The 15432-nt window shown below is 45.8% G+C and overlaps 1 protein-coding gene and 1 long non-coding RNA gene across 2 annotated transcripts in view; one reads left to right on the forward strand and one right to left on the reverse strand.

Annotated features, from left to right (window-relative positions):
* LOC144137855 (uncharacterized) overlaps positions 1-15432 on the forward strand; it is a 174829-nt gene that overhangs the window by 81229 nt on the left and 78168 nt on the right. Inside the window, exon 3 of the mRNA XM_077669868.1 lies at positions 2300-2493. Within this exon, the coding sequence (XP_077525994.1) occupies positions 2300-2493 (194 nt within the window). The remainder of the gene's footprint in view (positions 1-2299; positions 2494-15432) is intronic.
* On the reverse strand, positions 10244-13908 carry LOC144137857 (uncharacterized). Its single transcript, XR_013315751.1, has 5 exons — positions 13389-13908; positions 11988-12129; positions 11641-11800; positions 11431-11553; positions 10244-10942 (listed from the first exon to the last, which is right to left on the reverse strand). It is a non-coding gene; the product is annotated as an uncharacterized LOC144137857 (long non-coding RNA).

A 15432-nucleotide genomic window follows, 5' to 3' on the forward strand; every position in this document is an offset into this window, starting at 1 on the left:
CTCGGCATTTTCTTGGTTTTGTTAACTGCCAGCGGTCGCCGCGAGTCCCGCCCTCACGTGCGCGCGCTCTGCAATTTCTGGGTATTTTAAACTACTGACAAGGGAAATACGATTTCCTAAATGGATTCGCTGTTAAAATACATTCAGGCTCATAAGGGATTTGAACCGGGGTCGCCAGAGCAGAGGCCAAGTGCTCTAACCACAGCGACAAATATTAGCCTGATGCATGCCCCGTGACAGGTGAATGCGATGGTGCATCCGGAGGAAGGCATTGACAGTGGTGAAGCGGACTCACGAATTCGCGAGTCAGCGTCATTACAGTCCGCTTTGAGGACTCGCAAAACGGACTGCCTGGGGGGGTAATCAGGACCAAAAGACCAAGAAACGAAATCGAAAGAAGAGAAGCACACAGTTCCCAGCAATGGATAAGTCTTAGATAATCGCTGGTTTTGCCTTCAACTCACGAAAGCAGTCTTAAGTGCACGAAACATTTTTTTCTCCTTTGTTGTTGCTGGACTAATTTGCTGTTTTCTACCTTCAAAAATACTTACGGAAAATCTCCCAAACGATTTCAATTCTCACATGGAGTGTAGCAATATATTTTAGCATCTGTTATGGAAGAAGAGACGCGCAGTTTCCACCACCGGCTATTACGCGTTTATTTACGGTTAATTTATGGCGGGTCGTGTGTCTTCCCCCAAATCCGTTCACCGCTACACGCACAGGTGTGCATCGTTTGCCTTGCCATTTCAAGACACAAATCGTGTCCTTTTTTTAGATTTTCATAATAATGATACTTCTAGAATATAACGGCAACCAGCGTCGAGTTTAAAAGGCGTCTAGCGTGTTCTTATCACGTTCGCTGCCTTTGTTTGCTTTTTGGCTACCCCTTTGGGCGTAACAGGCGAGCCGTTCGTATACAAACATAAATAGCAAACTGAAACGTGTTCCGGAAACACCTACGGCTGTAAGTATGGAATGGGGGTACGCGTTGCAACTAGATTTCCTAGTACGACCCTCATTAAACACGAATATGTTCTTGAATGCGTATTTGTTCATAGGAGGAACAAAGGAAGCGATATAGCACGTTAGTTACATATAAGCTCCCGCGAATGTTATCTTAAGCCAAACTGGGTGGCATGAGAATGTGTTTAGTACTTAAGCAAAGCGCAGTAAGATTAAGGGCACTTCCGCTGAACCTGTACTCTCCTTAAAGGAGCCATGAAGACAAAATACAAGTTGGGTTTATTAGAAAGACTGCTTAGGCCCGATAACAATGATGCCAATATCATCGCAATCTTTGAACAAATAACGGAGATATTAAAGAAAACGTGTGAAGCCAAGGCGACCCCCTAGCCAATTTCCCGCAACTTTTCTATGACGTCACGGAACCTTGTTTGTGCGATTGGCGGCCGCCTAACTGACCTGTCGCGACGACACATGACTGGACGTCTGTAATGGGGCCTCTAGTTCCATTTGACCGCATCACTTGAATGCTAACGTGCAGTTAACGCACTGAAAATTATGTTTTATTGTTGGTCCGTATGACGTCATTCTTGCTCATAACACGTCACTGTGGCGCAAAATTTGAAAGTTTTTAAATACTTCTTGTTTTTTTTTCGTTAAAAAAACATCTTTTGTGGCTCTAATGGAGCTGAGTGAGATACTGAATCCTAGTTCTTTCAAATTAGATGAAGTTGTATTTTCTCTTCATGGCTCCTTTAAGGACCATTATCCGTGTTCGCGTCAGGGCGTCTTTAATCTTGCAATCAGGACGAAAACTACCCAAAGATTCCTTGGTTACACGTGCCGGAAGCATATTTTGCTGACTTTTCGACCACACTTTGCAACACGGCTTACTAGATCATATCAATATCTATCCTCCTTCGAACCGTTTACTAATCTTACCGCGAACTCAAAAGCAGCGTTGTGATAAACTAGCGAACATCAGCATTGCGGCCATTTTAAAGCAGGGTGGTGTGCATGCTTTTTTGCGCGAACTCATTAATCGAAATCAATCGGTGGACGACATATAGTCTAATCATAAAGCATGGGAGATAAGATGAAAAAAATGTCACTGACCAAGCGAAAAAAAAAATAATAGCTTTTCGGGAGCGGTACGGCTTGTTTCAAAAGAACTGTATAGCCGTAGTGCTCCCGACACCTAATTATTTTTCTTGACTGCGTCAGGGACCCGTGCCTTCGTCTTTTGTTCTACAGTAAAAGAGAATATGGTAGCAGTAATGTCCCTACTATACACTCTATTGGTATACTGACCACGGCGCTTTGGTTCCCGCAGATTCAACGGAATCTGACAAAGATGGCGGCGGCAGCAACAGCGGCGGCAGCGGCAAGAGGCGGCGGACGAGGACCAACTTCAACGGCTGGCAGCTGGAGGAACTGGAGAAGGCGTTCGAGGCGAGTCACTACCCGGACGTCTTCATGCGGGAAGCCCTGGCCATGCGGCTAGACCTCATCGAGTCACGAGTGCAAGTGAGTTGGGCCGGCGTCTGCACTCGTCGAGAGCCGTTGGTGTCGCTCACCGTGTGCAATCGCTTTCCTGCACACGCAACGCTTCGCTGCCTATAGGATAAGGCTCCGATAAGATAAGCTCTGGTAATATAACCTTCAAGACAGGCTAATATTTAGAATTAGCGCAATACATGGAATAGTGCCTGAGCGTAGAGTCATGGATAAATGAAATGCGGACATAAAAATATGAATGAAAACGCACAAAATTGAATAGCACTGTTCGTGGAGGTCCAATAATGGCGCGGGGTTGGTAAATTTCCAAGGCCACATATCCCAACTTTGTTACTGTAATTGAGCCACGCGTCAATTTGACTTGCGTGGAAGTAAATCGCGCTATTTGTGTGTTTTGATTCAGATATTTTTGTCATAGAGTTTCATTTACCAGTGACTACATGTCCTACCGATGACTGTTAACCCTACCACACATTGGCTATGTGAGGAGCGTATAGCAAGTTTTTTTTTATTTACAATGGCCGGCATGAAACTCTACGCGCAAGAACCACACTGTGCCTTTGCGGCGTTAGTATAAGGGATCGCTAGTTGGTTTAAAAAAAAAAAACGTATGCTTTAAATTGATGCAAGGCTTTCATTGCAAGAGATTTGAGGGTCAGAATCTATCATCTCCTCCAAGGTGATTGAAAACGAAGACTACACAACACAATACATCTTAAATTGTTTACAACCGATGCAATGCCTCTAAAGCGTCAGGTTTAGCGTATACATAATGAAATACTTGACGATGTCCATGGATATAACTATCTTGTTCGAGTTGGCAAGTGCTGATCCCATCCACGAAAAAGAAATCCTCTGTGGTGCTAACACGGTCCGAGGCATACACAGCAAGCGTACCCGCATAATTAACTCCAGGCTCCTTCTGCAACTATAAAGGAGGGTATATAAAACCAATGCCTACTTCAGGCGATGGTTTATGAAGTAAAAACATGGTGCCTTACTAAGCAGCTTCAACAAAATTTTCGCCATCCTAATGAATGATGCCAAGAAGGATGACACGAGTAACATTTGGGATAGGAAACGGGCATCCAGTATCATAGCTGAAATTGATGGGAGGAAGCGGACATGGGCTTGGAACATAATGCGGACAACAGACAAATACTCGCTGCACCCGCTGGCAACAGAATAGCTACGGATGGACGGGAGTAGAAGTAGAGGAAGACCATTGACTCAACGGAGGGTTGAAGTCAGAAAATTTAGAAGAAACGATTGGACTAGAGCAGTGGTTCTCAGATGGTGGTCCGTGAGAGCGCACGCACGCACGCACACACACACACACACACACACACACACACACACACACACACACACACACACACACACACACGCACACGCACACGCACACGCACACGCACACACACACACACACACACACACACACACACACACACACGCACACGCACACGCACGCACACGCACACGCACACGCACACGCACACGCACACGCACACGCACACGCACACACACACACACACACACACACACACACACACACACACACACACACACACGCGCACACGCACACGCACACGCACACGCACACGCGCACACGCACACGCACACGCACACGCACACGCACACACACACACACACACAGAAATGCTTCGGCGCAAGTCATGTAGGTTTAACTACGGTGCGTAGCCCGTATTTGAAAGTCGGTGGGCTTTTTGTACAACGTTTAAATTGTGCGAGAACCTCAAACACACAAAAGGCGGACATAGAAATATGTGCATGAGCAACTTTAGCTACAAGGGTTACTTCTTTGACAATATGATAGGTATTAACATAATTCATCCAGGGGTCCCTCACCACTTTCTTCGGAAGTCACCGGACTAGAGCTCCGCAAGCCAGAAACGGCTGAAGGAACATAGATGAGACCTTCGGCTTGCAATGAACACAAGCGGACTGATGATGATGGGGATGATGGAAGATGAAACCGATAGTCGCCTTGAAACCCGGCCTTATGAAAAGCTCTAATTACGAAGCAACGTACTTTAGCGCTTCCTGAGCTGTGCATTTTCCCATACGCGCCAACCTCATCTCGACTGAGGGTTTCACTGAGCACTGGCAGGAATTGCAGCCCCACTGTGAACGTGCACCTATTTTTAAAAAGCGCATAAGACGTCTTGGAGCATAAAGCGACCCTAACGGGTTCTCCGCCTTACTAGAGTGCATGAAAACCCGCCAAAGTCAGGAACGGCTCTCCCGTGTAATCACCACGGCCATCCAGAACAACCGGGATGCCCTCTTCAACTGCTGTCGTCTGCTGCTCGAAGCGCAGCGTGCCAGCGCACGTTCCGCTCATACCTGTGATCTTCTGCTCACCTCAAAACGTAGGCGTTCGCTTTTGAGATGCCGTTGCGGGCACTCTTTCGAAAGGGGGCTGTTAAGCGCGCGGTGTCGGCCGTCCGTTGCTTCTTTGTTTTACGTCGTCGGCAGCTGATTGATAAACGCCTCTCGGATATCTTCCTCAGAGCAACGAGGTGCCGTTCTCGGCGGGGCGTCTTTTGCATTGAGACGTTCTTCGTGGCAGGAGCGACGTGTAGAGCGTGTGCGAGAGCCGGCAACCGAACGCTCTTTTGTCTTCCTCCGCCCACCGTAAACACAGGGTAGCCGCGCCGGCGTTCCCCCCGAACGCCATCTTTGGCGCCCAGGAGGGACACGTCCGCGAGCGCCATCTGCAGGCGCGGCAAGCGGCGCCTGTGTTTCAGCGCTCACGACGTTTTCTCGCATGACGCTTGCGCCTCTCGCACGCACGGGAGTTCAGTAGGCGGCGTGACGGGCCGAATAAGTTGACGAGCGGCGGCGGTATTTACGTCACCCTTTTTTTGTGCCGACCATGTTCTCGATAGACAGGTACACGCGTCTGCCTTGGGAGCGTTCGAAGAGGCGGCGCCGCCGAAACCCGTTCCACCGTCGGGCACAGAGAGAGAAACGCCGCCTGCTTGGTTGTATCGAAGAAGGCTACGTCACGGCTGCAACAAGTCTTCAATATTTTGGGCAACGCCCACGGCTAAATAAAAAGAACAAAATGCCGCGCCACCGTACCGCAGTTCATCGCAGGTTAGCTGGGTTAGCTTCGAAGTTCTTTCGTTCTGAAGCTGCGTTTGAGGTAGGCGGGTTTGTTGCGCCGTTGAAAACGGGCCTTTCATTTTGTGTCTCCATAACATTCAAGGGAATAGACATAAAGCTCAAATAGATATGCCCATTACCCACGAGCCTTCTGAACCTGACCGTAGCGTTAACGTAACGTAGTGTTAACACCGTAGATAGGGAGCACGATAAGGCGACGCAAAAGAAGATTTCGGAACAAAAAAGAGACGCCGACAGGTAATGCATTCATTGTGAACAAGTCTTCCGTGCTGGAATCCGAAACGTCAGTACGTTTTGTTTGGACTGGTCGACGTCTCTTTTTTGTTCCGAATGTACCCCCCCCCCCCTCCCGGCTAGACGGGATTCCGTCATGCTCGCAACTTCACAAGAATGTTTCGTGAAGCTACTTCCCAAAGCCAACGGGATTGTACATTTGCAGAAGCACGCGTTTTCCTTGCCTTTCCTGGAGGCGTACATTCGAATTACACAATCGCGCTGCCGAGTAAAACATCACCCGTGTAGCCTCCGCCAGACCACGGGCATCGCCGGAATAACGAGCCACACGAACTGTCCTTTCTCGCGCTCGTTCTCACCGCAGAGGAGCACTCAATCATGGAGGTATTTAAAGCCCAGGAGGGGAAGCGCGCTTGGAGCCCTTACGAAACTCGAAACTCCCTCATCATCGCCTTGTTCAGCAGCAGCTCTCATGCACGGTTGTGTGTTCTGCATACTTGATCCCGCGTGCCTTCCTAACAAGGCCTGTTAATTGCACGAGACGACATGAGGAGTCGCGTAGGCTAGGGCGCTCCCCTTCCATCACCGGGCTCGTTTGGTGCGTACGTGTCCCAAAGAGCTGCGTTTGGACAATGCGCAAGAGACTGCCGCCTACGGCGGTGCAAGCTTGTAGCAGCTGACGTGCTAACACGTGAGGTTTTGGGGTTACGCGAAAATGAGCGCACGTGCCGACCGCTTCTTGCGTGATTCTTACTGTAAAAGTGGGCATTCTGTTTCATAGCGTTCATTGTAGAGGCCACTAACAAGCATCGTTAAAAACAGTGGACCTGGAGCCGGGTTGGGGACGTAGACCCTTGCCCCTTGCGTTAAAGTCAGCGCACGCGGTCTGCATGAGATTCGAAGCACTCTCAACTGTTATGGAGCCGTAGGTGTTTTGTATGCTGTTCACTTGCCATTAAGCGCCTATGCTGTAGGAAAGGTTCTTCTTATTCGTTTAGGAGGGGGGCGGGGAACGAAGGAGACAACGACACGAAGTTATCTGAACACAAATTTCATGTCGCGGTTTTTTCCCACGTGTCTTTGTAATCACGAGACAGTATATGGGAGACAGCTTTTCGCTATTAACTTTAAACGTGTTTTTCACACTGTGCTTCATTCAGCGGAGCCCCGTATCGAGGAGGTTCGAATGCCAGTCCTGCGCAATGGGGGTTGAAACAATGAGTTGGTGGTTGTGTGTCTACACAAGTCCACGTGAAGAGTTTACACTAATATTTCGATATTACTTGCACATAACGTTCCTGGCAAGTTTTAGGGGAACACGATCGATGCTACCTGAAACATTTTCTGTCCCGTTGTTCTGCGCTGCGTCGTCCTCCTTTTCTGCAGCCAGACTTTAGAAGTAAGTCATCGTCTTGATGCTTCTCTATATCCTAGATCGATTCAAGTTTCTTTCTACTTCAAACACGTGCATCATGGTATTATATGTTGCGAGGAAAATATAGCGCAGAATTAGGTGTGCTTCCTCTTGCTAGGCCCTAAGGTGAAAATTACCGTGAAAGATGAAGCATGGCGAGAAGGAAATTTTAGGTACGCTTCTACGGGAGACGTCTAACCGACTCTGCCACCAAACGCGTAATCACTAAAGGCCTAACGGAGTTCGAAATTTTAAATGGAACCTGGAGGAAATAAAAGCAGGGGGTCAAATAATTAATAACCAAATCAAAGCAACTCTATTCAGACAAAGTTGGTTAAAACGCGAAGATTTCTGCAATGCAACCTCAGTGAAAGTGGAGGTACAAAATTCAAACTGGTTAGACGGTGTCGGAATGGCGCAAAGGGATCGACGTCTGCTTCATAGCACCAGGGATACAGGTTTGATTCTGTCCACAGGGAGCGTGTTTAACAGCACAGCTGTTTAGGCCGACAGAAATACGCCCTTCGTAGATATAAAACCCCGAGCGCACGTGAGCGCGCGCCTCGCGGCTACCACCCGGGATCGTCCGGTCTTGCGCGTGGGCTCACGCCAGATGAGGGGCTCCCGCCCTCGTTGTCGTCGCCGTGTAGCGACCGGCGCCACGGGTCCGACGCGCCCAAGACGATGACGTTAAATCTGTCAAGCCATGCCTTCACAATGCGCACGTGGCCACCGGGCCAGCTCACGAAGAAGTGGAGGTATACTGAGGTGAGGACGCCCTACAAGAGGATTCTCCCTACGTGCCGTCTGAAGACGACTACGACCGGGATGACGTTGATTGCTACTGATTGGCAAATCGGGCACCCCTACGCCTAACGACGATGCTGGCTGAACGCGAAGCTTTCTCGTGACGGTCCATTGTCGTCTTTAGACGGCGCGGTGCAGGATTTTGCTGTCTAATTTTGCCCGTCCATGCACCCCTCTCCAGATCAAACCGCTTCGAACATATTAGAACTGGCTCAAGTTGGTTCGGTCGTTTTCAAGGTAGTACGGCTCTGTTATAGTAACTTGTCTGCCCGCCTGACTGTTAATGGTCATTTTTCGTAACCCGTTCTTATACAGTCTTAAGTAAGGCATGGTTGTCCGCTATTGCCTTTACTTTTTGCACTCTACTTAAGGCCATAATTTTGGAGTGTGTTCCAATGCAGTAGCATTCGGTGTTTTCATATGCTCGGAAACGAACTCAAACTACACTCTTAATCTGGATCCACATAAGATCCACTTAGTAACTGGAACTTTTTTGCAAAAAAGTTCCACTTATATATTTGGAACAGTGTTCCACATATCCTGAAAATGTAAGTGGAACAGTGCACCACATATTTTTGCAGCTATATTATCTGGATCGGCGTTCCAAATAAAAATATACGGATCACTGTTCCAAATAAACTGGTAGTGTAAGTTACTGGAACACTGATCCACGTAAAATGATTATGGATTTATCCGGTGCGCCGTTCCAGGTACCTTCAGACCAGCTGTTTATATAAAACGGTGTTCCGATAGACGTTGAGAAGCTGTCTATGGGACTCCACTTTTCCAACATATCTGCTTTCCTGTTGGTATAAACTGAGGTCATTTGCCAGGCTGGCGGATGCATTGGTATCAGAAGGAAACCGCAAGCACCATTCTAACGCAGCTTTGACATATGGCCCACAGTGATACCCACAATTGGAAAACAGAAACCGCCGCAGCAGTGTGGTCCCTGACAGTTCCCAACAGTTGCCTATCGGAGCACAGTTCTATATAAAAGTTGGTCTGAGATACCTGGAGCGGCACACAGAGACTTTGGCTTCATCCGCCGAATCCTGTTCTGGGTTTTGGCTGCATGTAAAAGAAACAAGACTCGCATTAAAATACACACCAAACCAACTATTAGCACTGATACAATGCTTTTAAAAACACTAAGGAAATTTTATTCGCTCGTATTATTGCGCACATTTGAGATACGGAGACATATCTGTTTCCACTTGGGCAGAAAATGACCAGCGTACAGGATCAAATACCAAAACGATATCAAGTGGCCAAAACGATCTAAGTGGCATTTTCCTATTTTTGCTAATATTTACCATTCTTTTTTGCTAAAAACACGTGGGTAATAAAGATGGCTTTAAGCGCAACCGCGTCACAAACAGACTTGTACATCTACCCTCGCAGTAACTCAAAAAGCATTACACAACAGTGAGCATAAAATATGCTGTTTTATGACATGAAATCAGGTACCGCGAATGCGGAAGTACCCACAGCGCTTGCCATACCATGTTTACGCATCCCGGTTCCAAAAAATGCAGTTTGCTACTAAATTGTAGGAAAAAGCCAAAATACAAGCCATACACGGTTGGATTATCACAAGACCTGCAAGAGTGTAGGAAAAGAACACCGGAGCCAATACTAACAATTTAACATTTGCACAGAAAAAATTACCGGAAGCATGTGGCACTATTGCACAACTAAAACATACACCATATATCAATATCAAGCTAACTGTAATATCAAGCTAACTGTAGCCAAAACCGACTATATACGCTCCCTGAAAAAGCCTTTCACTGAAGCCGCGTTCTTTCCCCGACAATTGGTAGCTATTTAAAATAACTTATCCAAAAAAAAGCTCATAACACCCAGTGTGAATCTTACAAAATTTTACAAACCAGATAGCTCGGAGCATGTTACGCATTTTAAAATTTATCAAGCAGCCTAACTCTAAAGACGTTATTAATTCCCTCAAGAACAATTCAGACATCCCAAATAACCAAGCCAGGTAGCGTTGAAACATAAAGGTGACCAATTTTACCAAGCCAACTTGGAAGCATTTTTCCAGCCCGAACATTTATCTGAGGTAAAATTCAGTTGCGTGCTATACAAACCCTACTATCCTGACGAGAGTATGCTTGTGACCAAAGCGAGAAATGCAACTTTGTCCAAAGTAAACAACTTTTTCAAGCCAAATATGTATATTTCGCATTCTTCTAGGGCTTAGGTGTCAGCTAAGATACAGTACAAAAATTGAGTAATAAAACCCCAAACCGTCTGTGTAAATAATTACTCTCACGTTTGCATCCATCAACAGCAGCACTGCCATGGAAAAAAATTTCGAGCTGCACTTGAATAATAAAAACGTTACAGTGCAGTGCCATTAGCTACATTAACAGAGTAACAGAGTAGCGGCAAAGGCAGCCTGCGCTTTGTGCCAATAATGAAAAATTGCAAAGGAAAGCACGACTTCACTTTTGCAGTTGACATGACGCTTGCATCTACCAATCATTTGAATCACGACATATCTTTCCGAATAGGCTTAAACGTCTAACAATAATTTAAAACCCCAAGTAGAGTGACCACATCAAGTCTTTCAACAGAGCTTTAAACTTAAATGACACCAGGCCACTGTTAAATGGCCAAGAACTCTGCAAAAGTCCCAAGAACTCTCCAAAGTCGCATAGGTTTCAGGAGATTAAGATGAAATATACGGCGAGGAGAATGACCACATCTTGATGTGACAATGCAGGCGGAAAATCCATGACGTGTTTCTTGCAGACAATATTTACGCTGCCATTCTCTTCTCTCAAAATAACTGGACGTCGAGAACAACTGGACCACGTCATGTACCTTTAAGGAAGGAACAAGAAAATTTTGTTAGACGGTGGCTTTAAATGAGTGAGTTGCTTAGGATACCCCTTTTATAGCACAGTAATTGATTGAAATATCAGCGATTTCTTGGTTTCTTTTCTGGGAATGCTGCTAACAATGTACAAAAAATATTAGCACAGACTGTCAATGGCAGTTCTCTAATTTTGGAAACCAACCGCATTGGGCGTGGCCGTGGCGCCGTATTATCACAGCAGCAACTCTCAATGTGAAAGCAAAATGTTTGCAAAACTTGAATGCAAAATAATAGTCTTTTTGTCCACATGTTGCAGCATCCGAAACAGGCTGAATGTGAAGGTATTTCCCAATTTGGAGTTCACGATTTATTCTTAACAGTAAGATTTTGCTACAAAGAAAACTACCACAAATTCAGTCCCGCAAAAATAAAATGCCAGCTTCAATATACACTACCATAAATTGAGTCCCACAAAAATAAAATGCCAACTTACCCAACTAAAATTAAGATGCAGGCGTTCCTGGCAGGGCCTCCTCGGAGTGATTTTCCAGGAAAGTTTTGCCAACGTGTTCCCAAAAGCTCTTACTGTCGTTTTCACCTACAGGTCAAGTTGTCACTGAAATGGTGTTCCGAAGCCATTACGTATAATGCAACTACCTAAAAAGGGACCATCAAAGTTCCAGAACTGGGAGTGCGTACTTACTTGTAGAATGCAATGATTTCATCCCGTACAACGGCTTTGACGTGTTTCCTTTTTTTGAACACACGACTTCAAGAACGGTGAACACACGCCTTCAAGAACCAGGAAAATGGCAGTATGCATTCCTTGTTCCATTGTTTTAAGTCCCGGTCCGCCCTATTTCCTAGAATTAAAACAGGATAAAAATATCGAAGCATAAATTTACGCTTCCCTCTAAGAAGGGAGTACTACAAGATCTCGTACAAGGCCTGATTAGTTGTGCTAAAATTTATTTTGCATCACGAGCCCTGGTAACGTTTTCAGGCGAAACAATTTTAAATATAAAAATATTTGAACATTTTTAGGCTCACCTGTCATTGCTCCATGCGGAGTGGTGAACGTCTGTATAATACGCAACACTCAAGAGGCACTCTTTTGTGGCTTTATGACTTCCACAATGCATTCACAATCTGTCACACTTGTCACGACGACGCCTCGGCGTGCCGAAGATGTCTTCAGCCACAGTGAATGCCACAGCCATGATTTCACAGGTATATGTAAGGAATGGAAATAATTCGTTTTAATTACTATTCTTCAGACAAAGGAAAACAATTGTCGCAAACTACCAGTGTAGAGACAAATTTCTCCACAGTCAGCCATAGTCTGCATCTGGACAGGTTACACAGATCGAATACAGAATGTAGCAATCTGCTTTCGCAGTATATTTTCTAAGTTCAAGGAAGCACAGAAATGGGTTAATGTTGGGTGCACATAGTGATGCAAGAACTTATCACCGGAGCGTTGTCGGAAATTATTTCGACTCTCGAGTTACCACCGACATTGACGGCATAAAAATGCAAGAGTGGCTTATTTCTAACGCGGTTCGTGAAGTAGCAACCACTAATTATGGATATTGGATAATTATCCTGAAGTCTCAAGTTACCAATGACATTAACAGCATAGAAACGGCAGCACACTTTCTATATACCCGCTGCGTGTTTCCACATATTTCTTCCCTTCTACAAAAGAAACGTTTGTTACTGCGGTACGGCTAAGACAACCACTGTCCCTTCCATTTCTCTACACTTCAGGCAATGTAAAATAGATCATCTCAATTGGTCAAAGGAATTGGAAGAAACATGGAACTGCATAACACACCGCACAGATAAACGTAAGCTGACGCCTTGAAAGCACATCAACACAACTCGAAATAGCGTCTACCTTGCGCGCAACGGGCAAGGTCGAATACTCCCGGTCTGGTAAGCACAGTAAATGGCTTTCTACTCATCAGACTAACACAACGCCGCAATTACCACGCAAGTTTTAAAAATACCAATAAATCTAAGGACGGACGCTCCGACAAACTTGCTTGGAAGTTGTACACGTGTGCACGCGCGATTATCGCGAGCGACTAACCCGAGAAGATTCGCTACCGCAGACATACACAGCTACCGTCAATATACAACTAAGCAAAGCCACACAGTAAGGGAACATCCACTCATGAAACGCGCAACCAGGAACTTCTGACGTACGCAGTCAGAAATGTCCAGCCGACTCTGACCCACGAACACGGGAGTTTTGGTAAATTACGGCTCCGACACAAATTACGGCTCCAACAAATTACGGCTCCAACACAAAATGTTACACGCCGCGACCACAAGCATGAACGACACACGAACAACGGGCATAGACGCAGTATGTTTATCGGACGCAGTTAACAAGGATGTCACTGAACAACAACCGTTACCAGCACATAAATAAGCAGCACTGACCTTTTTTGCGCCTCCTGGCAAAACTCCACTTCGTCGAGCAGGAAATACAGCCCAGGGATATGAAAAAATTCGCAGTTGCACGCCGCAATCAACCCCATTTAAACTGCTAACGGCGCTAACGGTTCTCGCCAGCGTGACCGAGAATTTCTTTAGTAAATATCAGGCGCATCGCGCGAGCAATTGAGAAACCCGCGTGGGAGTGCCACTGGTGGCGCTGCATGCGGAAGACCGTAAAATTAGCGGAGGGAATCCTGGAAGATGGGAGCGCTGCTGTCGTTTAAAGTGTTGACGCAGTCCCGATTTTTATCCGTCGTCATCGTACCCGTTGCAGCCCCACTGTACCGTGAATCAACGCAAAAACAGCTCTGCCGTGCTGCTGCTGACGCATGCGCATTGAATGCGCTACTGGAGTGGCGGTCTTTTCCTCATGGCTTCGGCGTACTTTCGTTCTCGCGGAGGCTTTGGCGATGCGCCCGCATAAGAACTCATACAAACTCGGCACACGTGATGGCTTTATTGGATTCGGAAAACGGGCGTATGCGTCTAAGCGGGCGTTTACACCCGCTGAGGCCGAAACAAAGCTCAGATAATAGCCGCGTTAGCGCGTTAGTACTGGCTAAAGTTGTTCCTCGCGGAGGGCCGTGAGTGCGTGCGATATCCGAGCTTAACTTTGGATGACAATTTCTCCGTTACTGTTTACAATGAACGCAAAAGGGCGTGGCTTCATTTACTGCTTTTTTTGACAACAAGCCTTTCCGTAGTCAATAAAATATACTGCGACGCTCTTAGATACCCACGTTATATAAAGCTACTTACAGCTAATTAGTAAGTAATAATACATCGGCCCGTTTCCCAGCCCTTTTCCCTCCTGAACACCAATACTACAGGAAAACAGCAACTGGGGAAGCAGCTGGAGAAGGCGGGTCATTCAATGAACTTCAATTACTATGACAAGACACAACAACTGTATATACCCTTTGTATGTTTTTTTTTTGTGATAAATAAACCACCATCGAATCGAATAGCAAGTTAACTCTGCGTATTTTTGCCGTTACTGCATAGCATAATTAGGAATTACAATGTCATTTCAGCATTATAACATACAAAATAATGCAGGTATCACGTGGTATATCTAGGTTTAGTTCCGTTCACCCAGTCAACCGCTCTTTGTAAAGAGGCTCTTGATTTTGCTTGTGGAAATTAAAAGGGACTCACATGTTAGCATTCCTATCGGACTTACTACGTCATGACCAACGGACTTAAAAACCATCGTGCACCAATACGAATAGTTTTACAAATACATACCGATATTCACAACGGCCTAGTTTGCTTATTTTAGATATATGTCGCTTCTCTACTGAAACAAAGAAATAAAACTCTCGCATGGTGAGACCGCTAGCACCTTCCAGTGAAGACTGGATAAACCAAAATGCGTTTCTTGTTTTTTTTTTATCTCTGCAAAGAAATGATATACAGCAGACTCCCGTTAAGACGAACCCGAACGGACCGTAAAAATGTATGCGTATTATCCGAAATTCGTCTTAAGCGGAGGTGTATTGCATTGTGGACGTTACAAGAGAAAAATGTTGTGGTTCTTAATCAGTGTTCGTTTTAACCAAGTTCGTCTTAACGAGGGTCTACTGTATTTCTAGAAGAAGCAAACCAGGTCGTTAGTGTCATTTCTGTGAATTTGTAAAACTTCTTGTATCGGTACATGGTGCTTTTGAATAAGTAAGTCTCATGAATTTGCGTCATGAATTAGCGAGTCCCATATGAATTGGATCAGGTGAGTCACCCTTAATAGCATGCACGAGACGAAAAATGCTAACGAACATCCAAGCATATATAACTGCATTCGTGACATGCTGCGTGCAGTTTAAAATGCGGCACAGTCGGTTAACACTATGTATATACCGCATCAGGGCATAAATAAAGTGGACTAAGTACCTATTTTACAGCAGATTGTAGCCATTCATACGTTCCTGTAAAGCACCTGAAATTGTGCGCGTACTACAACACAGCGAGCTGATGGCTGAGCATTGAT

This window comes from Haemaphysalis longicornis, unplaced genomic scaffold, assembly GCF_048455015.1.
Source record: "Haemaphysalis longicornis isolate Haplotype H1 unplaced genomic scaffold, Haemaphysalis longicornis Haplotype H1 scaffold_5, whole genome shotgun sequence".
NCBI classification, from domain to species: Eukaryota; Metazoa; Arthropoda; class Arachnida; order Ixodida; family Ixodidae; genus Haemaphysalis; species Haemaphysalis longicornis.